The following is a 23,046-nucleotide window of genomic DNA, read 5'->3' on the forward strand; positions in this document are numbered from 1 at the left end:
CTATATATGTTAGATGTGAGCACATGAGCCAGCCATAGAACTGGTGTAAGAGATCGTGTATAATTTACAGTATTCTATCAGTTATGCCTATAAATGGGCGCCCCATCCATGTGTATATCCTGGTCGATATGTACTATGTAAGTTAAACACACATTTACACAACAGTGTATAGGTAGAAATGTGGCATTTACACACACGTGCACACCGAACAGAGAGGGTAAACAGCATACATAGAAAGTATACAGACAAAAAAAGCAACACTGGGCCTTCAAGACTGAAACAACAGGAGTAATTTATTGATAAGTGACCCGACACGGGCCGTGTTTCGGCATGAAACAACGCCTGCCTCAGGGGTCAGGGTTAGGTTGTAAGTGGTTTGTAATGTGTACCTGTCCAATATCTCCAAAGAAAAATGGGTAAAATCTTTAAGACTAAGCTCGCCTGTCTCAAAGGACAGCCACGATGTAGAGTTTAAAAACTCCTGTAGTAATCTTGTCTTTTTGTAAAAGCAAAATATAAAATCCTTTTTGAAAAAGAATTACACATTTACTGACAGCTAGAAGGTGCACAGATGTTCAAAGGCACTATCCCCTAAATTCTACAAAAGTCACTAAAAATTGTGTGTGCAAATTTGGGCCCTGTGCCCAATTTGCTCATGCAATTTAATTGCATAATGAGCTAATTTAATTGGCATGGTAACAAGCAATTATAGGCACGAAATAGAATATACATGTGTAAATTTAGGCACGGGATCCACGCCTAAATTTTACACGCAAGTTCAAAACGTGAGTTTGGAAATGGGAGGGTCATGGTCAGAATCGGGGCGTTCTATAATTAACACGCATAGTTATAGAATAAGGGCGAAGTGCACCTAATTTAGGTGCAAAGATTTGCACCACGTTTCAGTTGATGCAAAAGGCCACACCTATACGTAGGTGTGATTCCCAGGTGTAAACATTATTCTGTAAACTACTCTTAACTTTAAGCACTGCTTATAGAATAGCGCTTTTTCCCGTGCCATATACAGAATACACCCCTATATGTATAGTGTCTGCGAAAATCACTAACTGCTCCGGCATTTTCTATGTAGTGCCTGGGAAGAGTTAGGCAGAGTGAGAGTGGAGATAGAAAGCTTTATATATAGCGGCGATATTCAGCCACTATCCCCTGGATTCTATATAGTGTGACTTGAGTTGCATGCACAAATCTGGTCATATTCTGGATATGTGCGTGCAACTCCAGTAGCTGAACAAGCCAGTCCGGTGCCAATCATTGAACTTAATTTACAATTGTTGACATTAATTGGCATTAATTAGAATTTACGGGCACAAATGTCTAAGGATATTCTGTAAAGTAATGCAGTGGAGATGAGAACGGTAACGGAATTCAGACATGCGTGGGATATACATAAACGAATCCTGTGCAGAAGGAATGGATCCTCAGAAGCTTAGACGAAATTGGGTGGCGGAGCAGGTGGGGGGAAGAGGGGTTGGTGGTTGGGAGGCGGGGATAGTGCTGGGCAGACTTATACGGTCTGTGCCAGAGCCGGTGGTGGGAGGCGGGGCTGGTGGTTGGGAGGCGGGGATGGTGCTGGGCAGACTTATACGGTCTGTGCCAGAGCCGGTGGTGGGAGGCGGGGCTGGTGGTTGGGAGGCGGGGATAGTGCTGGGCAGACTTATACGGTCTGTGCCAGAGCCGGTGGTGGGAGGCGGGGCTGGTGGTTGGGAGGCGGGGATAGTGCTGGGCAGACTTATACGGTCTGTGCCCTGAAAAAGACAGGTACAAATCAAGGTAAGGTATACACATATGAGTTTATCTTGTTGGGCAGACTGGATGGACCGTGCAGGTCTTTTTCTGCCGTCATCTACTATGTTACTATGTATGTTACGTGAATTTTAAGACATGGATCTGAAAAGGGGGCTGTGGGCAGGTCTTGAGTGTTCCTAGAATTTACGTGCACTGTTATAGAATATGCCTGTTCCACGTGTAATTTAGGCGTCAGCATTTATACCAGGTTTTCATTGGTGTAAATGGCCTTGACTAAATATAGTTGCAGGAAACAGCTGTTCAGCATATTCTATAAACTATGCCTAGACTTAGGTGTATTCTATACATTGAGGCGCGGTTCACAGAATACGCCTAGACGTATTTTTTATCAGTGCCAATTTTATAGGCTTGATATATAGAATCTAGCCCTATTTATTAATTATGGAGGCAGTTGCTTTAGGCCTTCTGTAAAGCAAAGCTAAAGTAAACCACCCAGGCTACATATCTAGGGGTAAATTCCACATAGGTTGCTAAAAGACACCAAAAAACTGGGTGCTAGCCTAATATTCTATAACGACAGAGTTGCACGCCAAATCTGTTATAGAATACTACTGTAAATCCTCAGTTACTCACCAAACATTAGCGCAGCCACTTACGCCTTGTCTAGTGGAGCCTAAATGCGGCAGTTAGGCACGTAAATGCAGCTATTCTATAAGGTGTGTGCTAGTCGAAACGCCCCTGACACACCCTTGCCCCTCCCATACTAACACCCCCTTTGACCTGAAAATTGGCCTGAAATGTTTTGACTTGTCTAAGGTAAGGTAGACTAACACTGATATTTTGTCTCCTAGTACAAAAGAAGAGAAAGATTGCAGTTGTGCAGCCTGAGAAACAGTAAGTGCGATTAACCTCGTATATATAATATTGTATAATACCAGGGCCGCCGAGAGACTGGGCCAGGCCTGGGACAAGGCCACCACTGGGCCCCCCTCCACCCACCACCAGGCCCTCTCTCCACCCCCAGGCACTCTGCACTGACCTTAAGCACCTCACCTTCAAAAGCACAGCAACCAACGGCAGACCACTCCTTCCTTCTGTGTCCCGCCCTCGCGGATGTTACGTCAGGCGAGGGCGGGACACGAAAGGAAGGAGTGGTCTGCCGCTGCTTGCTGCGCTTTCGAAGGTGAGGCGCTTAAATTCAATGCCAGGGAGCGACAGAGGGCGGGCGGGCCGGACTGTGGCGGCAGCGGGACCCCCCCACCCCCCGGAGGCCCGGGCCCGGGGAATTTTGTCCCCCCCTGTTCCCCCCTCTCAGCGGCCCTGTATAATACAACTGAAAAGACAAAGGTGATTTTTAGTTTGAAACAACGATATTACAGGTTGTGATGTCACCAATCAAGTTAACCTTGAGGAACAGCAAGGACTTTGCAAGTTGGGTTGATAGTCCCGCTGATGTATATAGGATGCTTTCAAAATGGTCCCCAGCACAGTTATAGCAGTGTGAAGTTTGAAATGACACATTTCTTTAAAACTTATGGAAGTCACAATTGACAGCATTGTGAATGGAACAGATGCAACAGATTGAAAAGCCCACCAAATTACCCACCCAAAAGAGCACTAAAGGTCATTCAACACCAGAACCTATTCAAGCTGAATTCACTTTCCTCTTGTACATCATAGTAACATAGTAAGTGATGGCAGGTAAAGACTTGAACAGTCTATCCAGTCAAACTCATTATCAATTCATGATTAAATCAACAATAAATGTGCTATTATATACTTCATAATGAGTCTTTCTTTGGCTTTTCTGGGACATAAACCGTGGAAGTTCGCCCCGCTCTATCCTTATGTTCCACCTACTGGAATTGCCATCGAAGCCCACTCCAGCCTATCCAAATCTGTCTTGTCATTTGCGGGACCCAGACCATAAAAGTCTGGCCAGCACTGTCCTCGGTTCCAGCTACTAAAGTTGCTATTGAAGCCCTTTCCAGCTTATCCTAAACCAGATTGCCATATACAGACACAGACCTACGAAGTCTGCCTGGTACTGATCTTAGTTCTTTACTGTTGAAATAGCCATCCAAGCGTCACTCACACATCCTCACCCTGCAGCCATTTAAGTTTTTTTTAATTTATTTTTGTTTTCTATCATCTATTTTCTAAATAGTGTTCCTCTGTGTTCATCCCACGCCTTTTTGAATTCTGTCACTGATTTTATCTCTACCACCTCCCTCGGGAGGGCATTCCAGGCATTGATCACCCTCTCCGTGAAAAAGAATTTCCCGACATTACTCCTAAGTCTACCACCCCACAACCTGAGCTCATGTCCTCTAGTTTTATCATTTCCCCTTATCTGGAAGAGATTTGTTTCTATATTAATACCTTTCAAGTATTTAAACATCTGTATCATATCTCCCCTGTCCCTTCTTTCGTCTAGGCTATGCATATTTAGGTCTTCCAGTCTCTTCTCATACGTCTTATAGTGCAAGCCCCATATCATTTTTGTTGCCTTCCCCTGGATCGCTTCTAGTCTTTTTATATCCTTAGCATCCAAAACTGAACACAATACTCCATTGACTTGTACAGGAGCATCAACATCTCCTTTCTTCTGCTGGTTACTCCTTTCTCGATGCTACCTAACATCCTTCTGGCTACTCCCACTGCTTTGTCACACTGTTTTTTCGCTTTAAGGTCCTCGGATACCATCACCCCAAGGTCCCCTCTCCCCATCTGTGCATATCAGCCTCTCACCTCCTAGGACATACAGCTCCCTTGAGTTTCTACTCCCCAAATGCATCACTTTGCACTTCTTTGCATTGAATTTTAATTGCCAAACATTAGACCATTCTTCTAACTTTTTCAGATCCCTTTTCATGTTTTCCACTCCCTCTGGAGTGTCCATTCTGTTACAAATCTTGGTATCATCCTCTAAAAGGCATACCTTACCTTTTAATCCTTCAGCAATGTCACTCACAAATATACTGAACAGAATTGGACCCAGCACCAATCCCTTAAGCACTCCACTATTCACCTTTCCTTCGAGTGAATTCCATTGACCACCACCCTCTGGCGTCTGTCTGTCAACCAGTTTCTAATCCAGTTCACCACTTTTGGTCCTAATTCCAGCCTTTCAAGTTTATTCAAGAGCCTTCTATGAGGGACCGTGTCAAAGGCTTTGCTGAAGTCCAAGTAAGTTACATCTAGCGCTATTTGGCTTCCTGTTTCTGACAGGAATTGAATGGGCTTCCTCTCATTTGCCATGCAGGAATCGCTACCGTGGCTTTGTGAAAGAAGCCCTCGGTTAACATTTATATTTAAGAATAATAACTCTTTATTAACCTTCAGCTCAATGTTTAGTTTCAAACAGAAATTATGAACAATCATATTCTTTTCAGGCTGTTTTTTATTGGAATTCCTTGCCAATTGAATTAAGAACTGAAAATTCATATTCATTAAAATCTTAAGACTTTATTGATTTATTTATTTACCGCCTTTTTAAAGTAATCACTCAAGGCGGTGTACAGTTAAGAATAAATCAAATGTAAACAGACAATTACAGCAGTAAAAATATTCAAATAACAATACAAAGTATGGCATAGTTTCCTACTTACAATGTCAACACAATATGTAATACAACTTTTGAATAGACAATTTAGAGTAAAAGCAATGATGGAACATACAGTGGGGGAAATAAGTATTTGATCCCTTGCTGATTTTGTAAGTTTGCCCACTGACAAAGACATGAGCAGCCCATAATTGAAGGGTAGGTTATTGGTAACAGTGAGAGATAGCACATCACAAATTAAATCCGGAAAATCACATTGTGGAAAGTATATGAATTTATTTGCATTCTGCAGAGGGAAATAAGTATTTGATCCCCCACCAACCAGTAAGAGATCTGGCCCCTACAGACCAGGTAGATGCTCCAAATCAACTCGTTACCTGCATGACAGACAGCTGTCGGCAATGGTCACCTGTATGAAAGACACCTGTCCACAGACTCAGTGAATCAGTCAGACTCTAACCTCTACAAAATGGCCAAGAGCAAGGAGCTGTCTAAGGATGTCAGGGACAAGATCATACACCTGCACAAGGCTGGAATGGGCTACAAAACCATCAGTAAGACGCTGGGCGAGAAGGAGACAACTGTTGGTGCCATAGTAAGAAAATGGAAGAAGTACAAAATGACTGTCAATCGACAAAGATCTGGGGCTCCACGCAAAATCTCACCTCGTGGGGTATCCTTGATCATGAGGAAGGTTAGAAATCAGCCTACAACTACAAGGGGGGAACTTGTCAATGATCTCAAGGCAGCTGGGACCACTGTCACCACGAAAACCATTGGTAACACATTACGACATAACGGATTGCAATCCTGCAGTGCCCGCAAGGTCCCCCTGCTCCGGAAGGCACATGTGACGGCCCGTCTGAAGTTTGCCAGTGAACACCTGGATGATGCCGAGAGTGATTGGGAGAAGGTGCTGTGGTCAGATGAGACAAAAATTGAGCTCTTTGGCATGAACTCAACTCGCCGTGTTTGGAGGAAGAGAAATGCTGCCTATGACCCAAAGAACACCGTCCCCACTGTCAAGCATGGAGGTGGAAATGTTATGTTTTGGGGGTGTTTCTCTGCTAAGGGCACAGGACTACTTCACCGCATCAATGGGAGAATGGATGGGGCCATGTACCGTACAATTCTGAGTGACAACCTCCTTCCCTCCGCCAGGGCCTTAAAAATGGGTCGTGGCTGGGTCTTCCAGCACGACAATGACCCAAAACATACAGCCAAGGCAACAAAGGAGTGGCTCAGGAAGAAGCACATTAGGGTCATGGAGTGGCCTAGCCAGTCACCAGACCTTAATCCCATTGAAAACTTATGGAGGGAGCTGAAGCTGCGAGTTGCCAAGCGACAGCCCAGAACTCTTAATGATTTAGAGATGATCTGCAAAGAGGAGTGGACCAAAATTCCTCCTGACATGTGTGCAAACCTCATCATCAACTACAGAAGACGTCTGACCGCTGTGCTTGCCAACAAGGGTTTTGCCACCAAGTATTAGGTCTTGTTTGCCAGAGGGATTAAATACTTATTTCCCTCTGCAGAATGCAAATAAATTCATATACTTTCCACAATGTGATTTTCCGGATTTAATTTGTGATGTGCTATCTCTCACTGTTACCAATAACCTACCCTTCAATTATGGGCTGCTCATGTCTTTGTCAGTGGGCAAACTTACAAAATCAGCAAGGGATCAAATACTTATTTCCCCCACTGTATAGGTAAGAGAGTAGGAGGACTTAGAAAATAAGGGGACTAATTTAATTAAAGTTGCACATGAGGTCCGAGAGGTGATTAAATATTATCTCTGCTAGGGTAGGAGTGGATAAATATGTCCTGTTGCAGGACATATTTATCCAGCCTGTGTCACTCCTTGTTTGTGTTTGAGATTAACAGTTAGTTACTGAATATTTACTTGTAAATTCTGTTTAATGGATATTATTTTGTTAGCTGTATTTATATAATTTTGTATTTTTCAATCTTGTACACCACCTTAGACCTTTCAGGAATTGGCGGTTAATAAGCACTAGATTAGATCAGATTACAGGTAGCAATCCTCTGTAGGAGGTGGGAAAGAGTGTTTGCAGGGGGAGAGAGTGAAGGAGCTGCTCTTAGGATTGATGGGAGCCTTATAATGAAGAACTCTGCTCCAGGATCTTTCTCTCGCTGGCTCTTACACTCCAAATTGTCTTGTTTTAAATTAGGTTGCCAGCCTCAGTACCTGTGGAAAAAATGCCTCATGATCTATGCCCTGTGCTGCAACCTGATGCAACAAGTGAGTTTTTCTCAGCCTCTTGGATATTTTTCACAATACATTTGCCTTCATGTAGAAACGGAATTTTATGAGATAGGAAGAGGGGTTAAGTCAAAAGAGGTAGTAATGTTTTGTATTTTGAAAACTACATACATTTTTCTGCAGGTATTTTTTTCAAAATAGCAGGTGGGAGGATTTTGGATTTGGTGCAAGTGGTGAGCTAAATTTAAGTACAGTAGGTATTTTCATGTCCCTGGAGAGCTACAGTGTAAGGGCCTCTTTTACTAATCCACACTAACGATTCCCATGCGGGAAATGCAATGCAGCCCGTTCAAAATGAATGGGCAGCGGCGTATTTGCAGCGCCAGACATTGCTATCGCGTTTTAGTAAAAGAGGCCCTAAGTTTGGTACCTGAAACAATGGAGAGTTAAGTGATTGGCTCAAGGTTACAAGGAGCCACAGTGAGATTTGGACCAGATTTCCCTGGTTCTCAGCCCACTGCTTTAACCGTTAGAGCACTTCACTACTCTGTGGATGGTTTATTACCAAGGCAGTTTTTAAAGGGAAAGTAGGTACATGTGCAAGTAAAAATACCTGAGGGTTTGCAACTATACAGACCATGTTGAAAACTGTCATCTAGATGCCCAAGTACTAATAAGAAGAACTTTGGAATAATAAGGCCTTAAAATGTTATAATATTGAGGGCTACATTTATTAAACTGTATCAGGATTCACTAAGACTCATTAACTGATGTTATTTGCCACAGATTCCGTTTTATATAACGCGACCTATTTACTAGTAACGTACATTGATGATGTTAGCATATACTCACGTGGTAGCACACTTTAGTAAATCTAGCCTTAAATAATTAAATTTTGGTTGTATTTATGTTATAACGAGGTTACTGAGAGTTTCTCTTACTAAATGCCACACTAGTGAAAGTGCCCCGGAGTGTTTAGAAACAGGTTTTCAAGTTTGGCCCTTTCTCATATTTTTGATAAATTAAATTGATTAAGCAGCTCCGCAGTCTCACCATTACCCAGAAAGTAGGAAGAGTAAACCAGACTACAGATGGAACCACAAGGATGTTGTTCTATAAAATTCTTCTCCGCGTAGCTACAAAAAGCAATGGCATTTTCGTGTGTCGTAATGTCTTTGGCTTGCGACACAGGCAACTGCCATTGCTTTTTGTAGCTATGCGAAGAACCTTTCGCATGTTCTTATTTATTGCTCTTGTTGAGAAGAATTTTATAGAACGATGACCTGTGCTGCCCTTCTGACTGACCCCTCAGGCAGGCACTTGCCGAAACACGGGCTGTCTTGGTTGGGTCTTTGAATAAATATGTTTTCCTCTGACTTCTGACTCCGCCTTGTGGTTCCATCGGTGGTCTGTTACACTTTTCCAGCTTTATGGTACTATGCCTACTTCACCACTGCTCAGTCCTTAATTCCCACTAGGCAGTGCTGCAGTGAAAGGGTTGTCTATATCTGAACGTCTGTATCACGTATACCCTGGAGGAAATGAGAAACAAGGGGGTGATGTGATACAGACGTTCAACTATTTGAAAGGTATTAATCCACAAACAAACCTTTTCCAGAGACGGGAAGGCGGTAGAACTAGAGGACATGAATTGAGGTTGAAGGGGAGCAGACTCAGGAAAAATGTCATTTTTTTCATGGAGAGGGTAGTAGATACTTGGAATGCCCTCCCACGGGACGTGGTGGAGATGAAAACAGTAACAGAATTCAAAAATGCGTGGGATAAACACAAAGGAATCCTGCTAAGAAGAAATGGATCCACGGAAGCTTAGCGGAGATTGGGTGGCAACATCAGTAATTGGGAAGCAAAACTAGTGCTGGGCGGACTTCTACGGTCTATGCCCTGAAAATGGCAAGGACAAATCAAGGTCATGTATACGTAAAAAGTACCATATATAACGAGTTTATCTTGTTGGGCAGACTGAATGGACCGTACAGGTCTTTCTCCGAGGACAAGCAGGCTGCTTGTTCTCACTGATGGGTGACGTCCACGGCAGCCCCTCCAATCGGAAACTTCACTAGCAAAGTCCTTTGCTAGCCCTCGCGCGCCCGCGCGCACCGCGCATGCGCGGCCGTCTTCCCGCCCGAAACCGGCTCGAGCCGGCCAGTCTTCTTTTGTCCGCACTCGGTACGGTCGTGTTTTCGCCGTGTCGAGCCCCGGAAAGTCGACCTCGCGCGTCCAATTCGTTTGAACGTGTTTTTTTCCTTCGGGAAAGCTTTGTCATAGTCGGGAAGTGCTCCGGAAACCCCCCGCCGGGTTTCGTGTAAATCCTCCCCGTACTTCCAGCTTTTTTGCCCCGGTAAGTTTTCTTTCGTCGTCGGGGTAGGCCTTTTTTCGGCCTCGGTCGAGATTTTTTCTCCCTCTAAATTTGGTGCTTCGAATTTCGCCATTTCGGCTTTTGATTTCGCCGGCGTGATTTTTCCGCCCATGACATCGAAGCCTTCCAGCGGCTTCAAGAAGTGCACCCAGTGCGCCCGGGTTATCTCGCTCACTGATCGACACTCGTCGTGTCTTCAGTGTCTGGGGGCCGAGCACCGCCCTCAGAACTGCAGTCTGTGTTCCCTGCTTCAAAGGCGGACTCAGGTAGCGAGACTAGCCCAGTGGAACGTGTTGTTCTCGGGCTCTTCGTCGGCATCGGCACCGGGATCTTCGAGTGCATCGACGTCGTCAGCGTCCAGACCATCTTCCTCGGCCGCCCCTGCATCGAGTGCATCGAGGCATCGGGCCTCTGCATCGGCGCCGAGACATCGGATAGCTGCATCGACGTCGGTGGTACCAGGACCTCGTCTGCTGATGTCGTCGGACGGTGGTGCATCGGGTGGAGTGCAGGTGAGGGCTGTCCATTCCCCTGCTGGTGGCGGTGAGCCCTCGGGTGGGTCTCCGCCTACCCTGAGGGCTCCTGCGGTACAGCCCCCCCGAGATCGACCTTCTTCAGTCTCGGCCCCGAGGAAGCGACGGGTGGATTCGACGTCCTCCTCGTCGGTGCCGGGGAGCTCCGGTGACATGCTTCGGAAGAAATCGAAGAAGCATCGACACCGGTCTCCTCCCCGTGTCGGCACCGAGAGCTCTGGGTCGCCGAGGGATTCGGCACCCAGCAGGCATCGGCACCGAGAGGACCGCTCACCCTCTGTTCAGGAGGTGTCGATGCGCTCCGCTCTGGACAGCCCGGAACAGCCTCCACGCCCGGAACAGGTACTGACGTCGACGCCTGCATCGACCCCTCAGCCTTTCTCTGCAGCCGCTCTAAACGAGAGCCTCCGGGCCGTTCTCCCAGAGATTCTGGGAGAGCTGTTGCGCCCTACCCCTCCGGTACCGGCGGTGCTTGCGCCACCGGTACCGTCGAGCGTGGCGCCGGCTGGCCCATCGCCCAGGTTGAGGTCCCCGACGTCGGTACCGCGTGCGGTACCGACCGCGGCCACCTCCCAGGAAGGCTCCCCGACTACGTCGGCGGAGGGAGCTTCGCCGATGCGGGCGAGGGAGTCTACCTCTCGACGCCCCCATCGTGGACAGGGTTCCACGGAGTCGAGCAGGGCGAGGTTGCAGACACAGGTCCGTGAACTTGTGTCTGACACCGAGGGTGAGGCCTCGTGGGAGGAAGAGGAAGATCCCAGATATTTCTCTGACGAGGAGTCTGGGGGTCTTCCGTCTGATCCCACTCCCTCTCCTGAGAGACAGCTTTCTCCTCCCGAGAGTCTGTCTTTTGCCTCCTTTGTCCGGGAGATGTCTACGGCCATCCCCTTCCCGGTGGTTGTGGAGGACGAGCCCAGGGCTGAAATGTTTGAGCTCCTGGACTATCCTTCTCCACCTAAGGAAGCGTCCACTGTTCCCTTGCACCATGTCCTGAAGAAGACATTGCTTGCGAACTGGACCAAACCATTAACTAATCCCCACATTCCCAAGAAGATCGAGTCCCAGTACCGGATCCATGGGGACCCAGAGCTGATGCGCACTCAGTTGCCTCATGACTCTGGAGTTGTGGATTTGGCCCTAAAGAAGGCTAAGAGTTCTAGGGAACATGCTTCGGCGCCCCCGGGCAAGGACGCTAGAACCTTAGACTCCTTTGGGAGGAAGGCCTACCATTCCTCTATGCTCGTGTCCAAGATCCAGTCTTACCAGCTCTACACGAGCATACACATGCGGAATAATGTGCGGCAGTTGGCGGGCTTGGTTGATGCTCTTCCCCCTGAGCAAGCCAAGCCTTTTCAGGAGGTGGTCAGGCAGCTGAAGGCGTGCAGAAAATTCCTGGCCAGAGGAGTTTATGACACTTTTGATGTTGCGTCCAGGGCCGCTGCTCAAGGTGTGGTGATGCGCAGGCTCTCATGGCTGCGTGCCGCCGACCTGGAGAATAGAGTCCAGCAGCGGATTACGGACTTGCCTTGCCGTGCGGATAACATTTTTGGCGAAAAAGTCGAGCAGGTGGTAGAGTCTCTCCACCAGCGGGACACCGCATTCGACAAGTTCGCCCGCCGGCAGCCTTCAGCTTCTACCTCTACAGGTAGACGATTTTTCGGGGGAAGGAAGACTGTTCCCTATACTTCTGGCAAGCGTAGGTACAATCCTCCTTCCCGACAGCCTGCGGCCCAGGCTAAGCCCCAGCGCGCTCGCTCTCGTCAGCAGCGTGCGAATCAGCAAGGCCCCGCGGCTCCCCAGCAAAAGCAAGGGGCGAGCTTTTGACTGGCTCCAGCAGAGCATAGCCGACACCCAAGTGTCAGTGCCGGGCGACCTGCCTGTCGGAGGGAGGTTGAAAGCTTTTCACCAAAGGTGGCCTCTCATAACCTCCGATCAGTGGGTTCTCCAAATAGTCCGGCAAGGATACTCCCTCAATTTGGCCTCTCAACCTCCAAATTGTCCACCGGGAGCTCAGTCCTACAGCTTCCAGCACAAGCAGGTACTTGCAGAGGTACTCTCCGCCCTTCTCAGCGCCAATGCGGTCGAGCCCGTGCCATCCGGGCAAGAAGGGCTGGGGTTCTATTCCAGGTACTTCCTTGTGGAAAAGAAAACAGGGGGGATGCGTCCCATCCTAGACCTAAGGGCCCTGAACAAATATCTCGTAAAAGAAAAGTTCAGGATGCTTTCCCTGGGCACCCTTCTCCCCATGATTCAGCAAAACGATTGGCTATGCTCTCTGGACTTGAAGGATGCCTACACACACATCCCGATACTGCCAGCTCACAGACAGTATCTGCGATTTCAGCTGGGCGCACGCCACTTCCAGTACTGTGTGCTACCCTTTGGGCTCGCCTCTGCGCCCAGGGTGTTCACAAAGTGCCTAGCTGTGGTAGCAGCGGCGCTTCGCAGGCTGGGGGTGCACGTGTTCCCATATCTCGACGATTGGCTGGTGAAGAACACATCCGAGGCAGGAGCCCTGCAGTCCATGCAGATGACTATTCGCCTCCTGGAGCTACTGGGGTTTGTGATAAATTACCCAAAGTCCCATCTTCTCCCAGTGCAGAAACTCGAATTCATCGGAGCCCTGCTGGATTCTCGGACGGCTCGCGCCTATCTCCCAGAGGCGAGGGCCAACAACTTGTTGTCCCTCGTCTCGCGGGTACGAGCGTCCCAGCAGATCACAGCTCGGCAGATGTTGAGATTGCTGGGCCACATGGCCTCCACAGTTCATGTGACTCCCATGGCCCGCCTTCACATGAGATCTGCTCAATGGACCCTAGCCTCCCAGTGGTATCAGGCCGCCGGGGGTCTAGAGGACGTGATCCACCTGTCCACGAGTTTTCTCGAATCCCTGTATTGGTGGACGATTTGCTCCAATTTGACTCTGGGACGTCCCTTCCAAATTCCTCAGCCTCAAAAAGTGCTGACCACGGATGCGTCTCTCCTGGGATGGGGAGCTCATGTCGATGGGCTTCACACCCAAGGAAGGTGGTCCCTCCAAGAAAGCGATCTACAGATCAATCTTCTGGAGTTGCGAGCGATCTGGAACGCTCTGAAGGCTTTCAGAGATCGGCTGTCCCACCAAATTATCCAAATTCAGACAGACAATCAGGTTGCCATGTACTATGTCAACAAGCAGGGGGGCACCGGATCTCGCCCCCTGTGTCAGGAAGCCGTCAGCATGTGGCTCTGGGCTCGCCGTCAAGGCATGGTGCTCCAAGCCACATATCTGGCAGGCGTAAACAACAGTCTGGCCGACAGGTTGAGCAGGATTATGCAACCTCACGAGTGGTCGCTCAATTCCCGTGTGGTGCGGCAGATCTTCCGGGCGTGGGGCCCCCCCCTGGTAGATCTCTTCGCATCTCAAGTGAACCACAAGGTCCCTCAGTTCTGTTCCAGGCTTCAGGCCCACGGCAGACTGGCGTCGGATGCCTTCCTCCTGGATTGGGGGGAAGGTCTGCTGTATGCTTATCCTCCCATTCCTCTGGTGGGGAAGACTTTGTTGAAACTCAAGCAAGACCGAGGCACCATGATTCTGATTGCTCCCTTTTGGCCGCGTCAGATCTGGTTCCCTCTTCTTCTGGAGTTATCCTCCGAAGAACCCTGGAGATTGGAGTGTTTTCCGACCCTCATCACGCAGGACGAAGGGGCTCTTCTGCATCCCAACCTCCAGTCCCTGGCTCTCACGGCCTGGATGTTGAGGGCGTAGACTTTGCCTCTTTGGGTCTGCCAGAGGGTGTCTCCCGCATCTTGCTTGCTTCCAGGAAAGACTCCACTAAGAGAAGTTACTTCTTTCATTGGAGGAGGTTTGCCGTCTGGTGTGACAGCAAGGCCCTAGATCCTCGCTCTTGTCCTACACAGACCCTGCTTGAATACCTTCTGCACTTGTCTGAGTCTGGTCTGAAGACCAACTCCGTAAGGGTTCACCTTAGTGCAATCAGTGCATACCATTACCAAGTGGAAGGTAAGCCGATCTCAGGACAGCCTTTAGTTGTTCGCTTCATGAGAGGTTTGCTTTTGTCAAAGCCCCCTGTCAAGCCTCCTACAGTGTCATGGGATCTCAATGTCGTTCTCACCCAGCTGATGAAACCTCCTTTCGAGCCACTGAATTCCTGCCATCCGAAGTACTTGACCTGGAAGGTCATTTTCTTGGTGGCAGTTACCTCGGCTCGTAGAGTCAGTGAGCTTCAGGCCCTGGTAGCCCAGGCCCCTTACACCAAATTTCATCACAACAGAGTAGTCCTCCGCACTCACCCTAAGTTTCTGCCAAAGGTTGTGTCGGAGTTCCATCTGAACCAGTCAATTGTCTTGCCAACATTCTTTCCCCGTCCTCATTCCTGCCCTGCTGAACGTCAGCTGCACACATTGGACTGCAAGAGAGCATTGGCCTTCTATCTGGAGCGGACACAGCCCCACAGACAGTCCGCCCAATTGTTTGTTTCTTTTGATCCCAACAAGAGGGGAGTGGCTGTAGGGAAACGCACCATATCCAATTGGCTAGCAGATTGCATTTCCTTCACTTACGCCCAGGCTGGGCTGGCTCTTGAGGGTCATGTCACGGCTCATAATGTTAGAGCCATGGCAGCGTCGGTAGCCCACTTGAAGTCAGCCACCATGGAGGAAATTTGCAAAGCTGCGACGTGGTCATCTGTCCACACATTCACATCTCATTACTGCCTGCAGCAGGATACCCGACGTGACAGTCGGTTCGGGCAGTCAGTTCTTCAGAACCTGTTTGGGCTTTAGGATCCAACTCCACCCCCCGAGGGCCCTGTTTGTTCTGTTCCAGGCTACACTCTCAGTTAGTTGGTAAATTTTTTTAGGTCAATCTCAGTTATGTCCTCGTCGTTGCGAGGCCCAATTGACCAATGTTGTTGTTTTGAGTGAGCCTGGGGGCTAGGGATACCCCATCAGTGAGAACAAGCAGCCTGCTTGTCCTCGGAGAAAGCGAATGCTACATACCTGTAGAAGGTATTCTCCGAGGACAGCAGGCTGATTGTTCTCACAAACCCGCCCGCCTCCCCTTTGGAGTTGTGTCTTCCCTTGAAGTGTATTGTCTTGCTACATACTGGACTGGCCGGCTCGAGCCGGTTTCGGGCGGGAAGACGGCCGCGCATGCGCGGTGCGCGCGGGCGCGCGAGGGCTAGCAAAGGACTTTGCTAGTGAAGTTTCCGATTGGAGGGGCTGCCGTGGACGTCACCCATCAGTGAGAACAATCAGCCTGCTGTCCTCGGAGAATACCTTCTACAGGTATGTAGCATTCGTTATCTGCCATCGTGTACTATGTTACTACGTAAGAAGCTGGGAGTCTTGGCCTTACTAGGTGGGAGCTTTTATTGCCTTTACTGTTTGTGTTGCTAGCAGGAATCTGAAAATAGTTGTCCCAGTTACATGGAGATGTTGATGCTCCCTTACTAACACCCAGTGGCGTAGGATGGGGGGCTGCCACCCGGGGCGGGGCAGTTTGCTGTTGCACCCCCCCCCCCCCCCCCCCCGGGTGCAGCACGATGACACCCCCCGACCAGCTCCCGCACCCTACCTTTAAAAAGAATATCGGGAGGCGAGGCGCCCTGCCCTGCACGTAAAAGAAATGTGGACCGTCGGGCCTTCTCTCGCTGTCTATCCCGCCCTTGCAGAAATAGGAAGTTGCGTCAGCGGAGGGTGGGACAGACAGAGCGAGGGAAGACCCGACGGTCCACATTTCTTTTACGTGCAGGGCAGGACGCCTCGCCTCCCAATATTCTTTTTAAAGGTAGGGTGCGGGAGCTGGTCGGGGGAGGGGGTGTCAATTCGCCGAGGGGGAGGCGCTGGCAGGAAGCACCCCCCCCTGAGCTGACACCCGGGGCGGACCGCCCCTTTCACCCCCCCTTGCTACGCCACTGCTAACACCTCCCTTTTATTCCAGGTACCACCAATGGCAAATACTGCTGCCCCCAGCTCTTCATCAACCATCGCTGTTTCTCAGGTCCATATTTAAACAAAGGAAGAATTGCAGAACTACCTCAGTCAGTGGGGCCTGGCAAATGTGTCCTTGTTCTCAAAGAGGTAAGGTATCTGCACAATTTAGGGCTCATTTTATAAAGTTGTTTCCACATGTCGAGCGGTATGCATACATATAACTGCACATGGTAACAGGACAGTGTGAACTTATATTCACGTTCTGTGTAGGCGTTTTTTTGCAGGTAGCTCAGAATGCTACAGCTCGATTACAGGTTGCTCATGCTATGTTCATATTTCTCCTATCTCAAATCATTTACATTGGCTGCCTATTGCCCGGCGGATCAACTTTAAGATTATCATGTTGGTTTTTAAAGCTCTATATAATAAATCACCTGTTTGCCTTGCAAGTGCTTTAAAAATGTATACACTTGCACATGTGTTGAGGTCACAGAGTCAGAATTTGCTTGAAGTTACATTATTTTGGCATGTGTGATTGGAAGAATACAGGGAGAAGATATTTATGGTTCAGCTCCTAAATCATGGAACTCACAATGCATTTGCGTCATTTTCAGCCAGTGCTCTGCTTCAGGAAACAAAAAAAAACTTTTTTTTTTTTTTACCAACAGACTTTTGATGGTCTTTGATTTTGCTTTGTAATGATTTTATTTATTATGTACTCTTGATGTGTCTGTTTAAGTTGCTATGTTGATATTATTGTGAATGTTACTTTGTGAACCGATGGTGCAGGATATAATTTTTTTAATGAATAAATATAAGGTGTCTATGTTGGATTTGAGATATCAGATGAGGTCATGTACAGTTTCCTGAGTATTTTACAAAAGGCTGGATAAACATAGACCGGTCAATATTCAGCCAGTAGTAAACAGTTTTTTTAAATGCTTACTGTCATGCTACTAGGCTCACTTTCATACTGGTTTCTGAGTGGTTTATTGATAGGTGGGAATAGAGGAGGAGGAGGAGGTGGGGAGGGGAAAGGGAAGATTTCAATTGTAAAATGTGTTGATGAAGGGGCCCCTTGTTTATGTATTTGTCTACTTTGTTCCTTCCAGTTTATATATGTTTTACTACTCACAGTGTTTCTACTTTCTGGTTGGATCTGTTTTCCTAAGTTCAGTCATCAATAAATCACGTTAAACATTAAATTCTTACTGTCACTGGCTAAATTAGCCACAGGAAGGCTGAATTTTTTCCAGGCAAGCTGACCCCTTTAAACCTGAGGCCAGTGGGTTCTGAAAATAGGCTGGACAGGTTACAGCCTTCTGTTGGAAAGCACTCCTCCAAATTGCCCATTGAGTGTATCGAAATTAAGCTCTTGGCATCAGGAATTAGTTTAAATTTTATTAAAATTTTGATATACCACCCATCAAATCCATTTTGCTTACAAAGGAGCTCTTCCCTCTTGAAGAGCAATGCATTGTCTCGACGTCTTCTGAAGCTCAACATGGCCAAAACCGAGCTTCTCATCTTTCTCCCTAAACCTACCTCCCCTATCCCCCCTTTCTCTATTTCGGTGGACGGCACTCTCATTCTCCCTGTGTCCTCTGCTCGTAACCTTGGGGTCATCTTTGACTCCTCTCTCTCCTTCTCTGATCACATTCAGCAGATTGCCAAAACCTGGCGTTTCTTTCTCTACAACATTAGCAAAATCCGTCCCTTCATCTCTGAGCACTCTACCAGAACCCATATCCACACTCATCACCTCTCGTCTTGATTATTGTAACCTACTTTTTGCCGGCCTCCCTCTTAGCCATCTCTCTCCTCTTCAATCAATCCAAAACTGCTGCGCGACTCATCTTCCGCCAAAGTCGCTATGCCCACATTAGCCCTCTCCTTAAGTCACTTCACTGGCTCCCTATCCATTTCCATATTCAATTCAAACTTCTCCTATTAACCTATAAGTGCAGTCACTCTGCCGCTCCCCAGTACCTCTCCATTCTTGTCTCTCCCTACGTTCCCCCTCGAGTACTCCATTCTGTAGACAAATCTCTCCTATCTGTCCCTTTCTCCTCTACTGCTAATTCTAGACTTTGTTCATTTTGTCTCGCTGCACCTCACGCCTGGAATAGACTTCCAGAGCCTGTACGTCTTGCTGCTTTTGACTAACTCACCTGCCCTGGCCTTTATCCTCACCTCTTTATTCCCTTACCCTAACTGTTCTGTCTATATTCCCTTACCCTTAATTGTTTGTCTGTTTACCTGTCTTATCTAGATTGTAAGCTCTTTGAGCAGGGACTGTCTTTTGTGTATGGTGTACAGCGCTGCGTATGCCTTGTAGCGCTATAGAAATGATAAATAGATAGATAGATAGAGCCCGTTCCACCAGGGGAAAGAGGTTACAAAGGACGTGCACACAAGCATTAGAGCAAATTGGTTTATTATTTCACATAAAATGTGCCACGGTACTTAAAAGGGCAATGTAAATGTACAGAATACTAGCACTGGCATGCGTAAGTGTACAAGAGTGCCAGCAGGGCACCGAAGTGTTGTTCTATAGTACTACTACTTAACATTTCTAAAGTGCTACCAGGGTTACGCAGCGCTGTACAGTTTAACACAGAGGACAGTCCCTGCTCAAAGGAGCTTACAATCTAAAGGACAAAAAGTGCAGTCAATCAAATTGGGGCAGTCTAGATTTCCTGGATAGAGGTACAATGGTTAGGTGCTGAAAGCGACATTGAAGAGGTGGGCTTTGAGCAAGGATTTGAAGATGGGCAGGGAGGGGACCTGGCGTATGGGCTCAGGGAGTTTGTTCCAAGCATAGGATGAGGCGAGGCAGAAAGGGCAGAGCCTGGAGTTGGCGGTGGTGGAGAAGGGTACTGGGAGGAGGGATTTGTCCTGTGAGCGGAGGTTACAGGTAGGAGCGTAAGAGGAGATGAGATAAAGTTGCATCTAGTATAGATAGTTTAATAAATGCAAGGGGGACATGTCTCCCACTTACACATGTAACTTACAGCATGCTGTAAGTTGTGCCTCCCTGCCACTCTTAGGCGCTCACAGTTATGCCAGGTCTATGGCTGGTGTAACTACAGGTTTGTAAATGTAATACACACTGACTCTGTGTTATACTAATATTCTGCAACGGAATCCAGACATCCAGATGCTATTGTCATCGGGGTTCCCTCTTATAGAATCACTTCCTAAATGTACAAGAAAGAGAACCTTTAGTAAAACATAATCAGTGAGCCTTAAATAGAGATCACTTCACTTGTAATTACAAATTATTATAAGCAGCTGAAACTTAATTGTTCCTTTGTCATTCTCTTCCATTTAATGCCAAAGCTTATATCTATATCCTTCAGTATCCTGGCAGAATAAGAACCTTCTTTAAAAAGAAAAAAACATTATCTTGATCCTAGGATAGGAAATTAGTCCCTATTTAACTGATCATACATGCGTTCTAACAAATGGAATTTGCATTGGTTCCTAAGTAATTGTGTAGCCATTGTCATTCAAGTCCTATAGTCAGAACATTACTCCGACGTTAAGAGAGTAGTAGAAACTGCTGGCCTACAAAAGCAAACAAAAAAGCTCACAATAAAAAAATACAGTTACATTTATTAACAAATTTGTCATTCAAGAAATGTTATGATATTGGATAATGCACCAACATTTGCTAATAATTCCTATTCATTATTGCATTTTGCCATATGGTTTCTGTTTATTCTATTACTTTTCTAAACAGAAATTCTAACCTATGTTTCACATCATTGAGGGGTGTCAGAGACTAATCACATCATTGTGGGATGACAGCAATATTCGGCACCATTACCTGGATAACCAGCTAGATAAATGCTGTCAACTCTATCCAGGCTCTGCCCCTGAACTGCCCGAGCACTATCAGGATGGTCTGCAGAGACTTTTTTATATTGCGCTAAAAACTTGGCTCTTTCAACAAGCTTTTGGTAAAAGTAGCACATATGAGTTTATCTTGTTGGGCAGACTGGATGGACCATGCAGGTCTTTTTCTGCCGTCATCTACTGTGTTACTATGTAAGTTAGGTTAATCATCCTCATTGCTGATCGCCTGCCAGTATGTCCTCCCTTTCCCAGACCTCCCCCCTCTCTCTCCATCTATTATCCTCCCCTTTTTGTTACATCTGTATTAGTTTCTCTTAGTGTGAATGCTGTTTCTTTCCTATCATAGCTTTGTAGTTCCTTGAATAATTTTTTAATTGATTTTACTCTGTAAACCACTTGGATCTACCAGTTAGGCTAGGTGGTATAGTAAGTCTATAAATAAACAGTAAACAATAAACATTATCTGGATAATTCCACTGAAAATCTAGGAATGGACCCGGTCAGCAGCACGTATTCAAGTAGCAGGTGCTGAAAGGTGTCTAGATCCTTTCAGAGGTACCAAAGAAAGTCAAATATAATTTTATGCTTGGTTGTTTTTTTTATTAGTAAAGCAATAAAGCTTAAATCGTTTTAGATTTATAGTCCAGGCAGAGCAACTGAAAAACAATCTCACTCTTTGGCCTTCAGTCTCACTCTTTGGGGCAACTGCTGCTACCTGGATAAGTGCTGCTGAATACCAAGTGTTTTGTATTTGTCTTTTCAGAGTATGATCCAAGTGGTAAGGAGTTCTACTGATTTTTCTTTGACGGTTCTAGGTCCTTAGCATGGTTATTAATGCGGCCTACAAACCAGGAAGGGTATTGCGAGAACTGCAGCTTGTGGAAGACCCTCAGTGGAATTTTCAAGAAGAAACCCTTAAAGCCAAGTATGTCACTTAGAAATTTGTATTTTACATATCTGCTAATTATGATTATTCCGAGGTTTGTGTGAATTTGTTGGCAATGCTGGAATAATATTTCTTTTGTGCTCTGTTTAGTAGAGGATTGTTTGTGGCTACATAGGAAATTAACAAGGAAAAGTTTGTTCCTCCCTTCATTCCCACTGCTCACTCACCCACCCCATCTCTGTAGAGATACCAAGGATTGTCAGTCCAAAAGAGTGAAATTTACTGCCCCAAAAAGTGAGCTTGAAAGCCGAAGAGTGAGAATTTTTAAGACATGGAATCCGGGGCATAAATCTAGAAAGATTTAGAGGCCTTTTTACTAAACTGCGGTAATCACTACCCACATACCGCCAGGAAAACTAATGAGAAAATTAGCGCATAGCCATTATTGGTAAAACAGAAAAATCGGCCATTTCCCGACAGCACTAAAAGTGGCCTCAGCACATGGTACAGATCTACATTGCGATTAACTCAGGCCACTTTTTAGCACTATTTAGTAAAAGGACCCCCTGTGGTCTTATTGCTTTGCAAATGAAAAAGGTAGTATAAAATGACACGACTTTTTGTGGTATCTCTAAAGTCAGAGAGGAGGCAACATGAGGCTAAATTTGCCGAGGTAATTAAGCATTTATCTGGGTAAATTTTCTAGGCTGAAAATTGATCTCTACTCGGTGCATAGGTTTCACTCCATATGTACTTGTAGTTGCAGGAATAAGAAACGAGGCAAGGGGAGGCAATAGGAAGGTATGCTTTCTACTGCCGTGAGCCAGCATAATTTTTCTTCTCTTAGACTTGACTCATAAAAGCAGTAATAATGATCAGTTCACTAGCATTGTTGCTTCTAATAAATGAGGGAAGGGGCTCAAGGAGTGTGAGAGTAAGATAGCCTTCAAGTGAGCATGATGTATTACTAATGAATGAGACTTGGCATCTCTCTCTCTCTCTCTCTACTTTTTATTTTAAATTGCCACTTCCATTACGTAGCTTCCCACTATTCTAGAACCTGTGGGATAGTTGTGTCCATTACCCAGCAGGTGGAGATAGAGAACTGAAAACTGGGCTGAGACATATCTCTCTTGGCATCCAGTTCAGTTCCTCAGTATTTTGTATCTCCAGCAGGTGGATGGACCACTTTTAGCCTTGAAGGGGGGCAGACTCAAGAAAAATGTCAGGAAGTATTTTTTCACAGAGAGAGTGGTGCATGCTTGGAACGCCCTCCCGCGGGAGGTGGTGGAGAGGAAAACGGTAACGGAATTCAAACATGCGTGGGATTAACATAAAGGAATCCTGCTTAGAAGGAAGGGATCCCCAGAAGCTTAGCCAGTGGTGGGAGGCAGGGCTGGTGGTTGGGAGGTGGGGATGGTGCTGGGCAGACTTATACGGTCTGTGCCAGAGCCGGTGGTGGGAGGCGGGGCGGGGATAGTGCTGGGCAGACTTATACGGTCTGGGCCCTGAAAAAGAAAGGTACAAATCAAGGTAAGGTATACACAAAAAATGGCACATGTGAGTTTATCTTGTTGGGCAGACTGGATGGACCATGCAGGTCTTTTTCTGCCATCATCTACTATGTTACTATGGTTCTGACTGATTTGCTCCTGGTCCAGTTGATCAACTGGGCCCCAGTTGAGCTTTGCAGGTGGCTTGAGTCTGCAGAGTCATATCTGGAGGTCTTCAGATCCCTGTCTCTGGTGCCCCACGAATTTACTTCTTTTCTCCCTTCACCTCTCCCCTGTGGAACTCTCCTTTTCCAACCTAAAAAAAAAAAGGAGAAGGAAAGAGGTTTGCTGGAGAGCATAGGACAAAGTATCAGTCCTGAGCCTTTCTCATCTGTGGTAA

General features: G+C 46.8%; 1 protein-coding gene across 3 annotated transcripts in view; it reads left to right on the forward strand.

Annotated features, from left to right (window-relative positions):
- SFMBT2 (Scm like with four mbt domains 2) overlaps positions 1-23,046 on the forward strand; it is a 229,729-nt gene that overhangs the window by 177,250 nt on the left and 29,433 nt on the right. For all 3 annotated transcript variants that reach the window (XM_030216279.1, XM_030216281.1, XM_030216280.1), the window contains 4 exons: positions 2,619-2,661; positions 7,528-7,598; positions 16,414-16,553; positions 21,083-21,192. In XM_030216279.1, coding sequence (XP_030072139.1) covers positions 2,619-2,661; positions 7,528-7,598; positions 16,414-16,553; positions 21,083-21,192 — 364 coding nt within the window. The remainder of the gene's footprint in view (positions 1-2,618; positions 2,662-7,527; positions 7,599-16,413; positions 16,554-21,082; positions 21,193-23,046) is intronic.

This window comes from Microcaecilia unicolor, chromosome 10 (genome assembly GCF_901765095.1).
Source record: "Microcaecilia unicolor chromosome 10, aMicUni1.1, whole genome shotgun sequence".
Taxonomy (NCBI): Eukaryota; Metazoa; Chordata; class Amphibia; order Gymnophiona; family Siphonopidae; genus Microcaecilia; species Microcaecilia unicolor.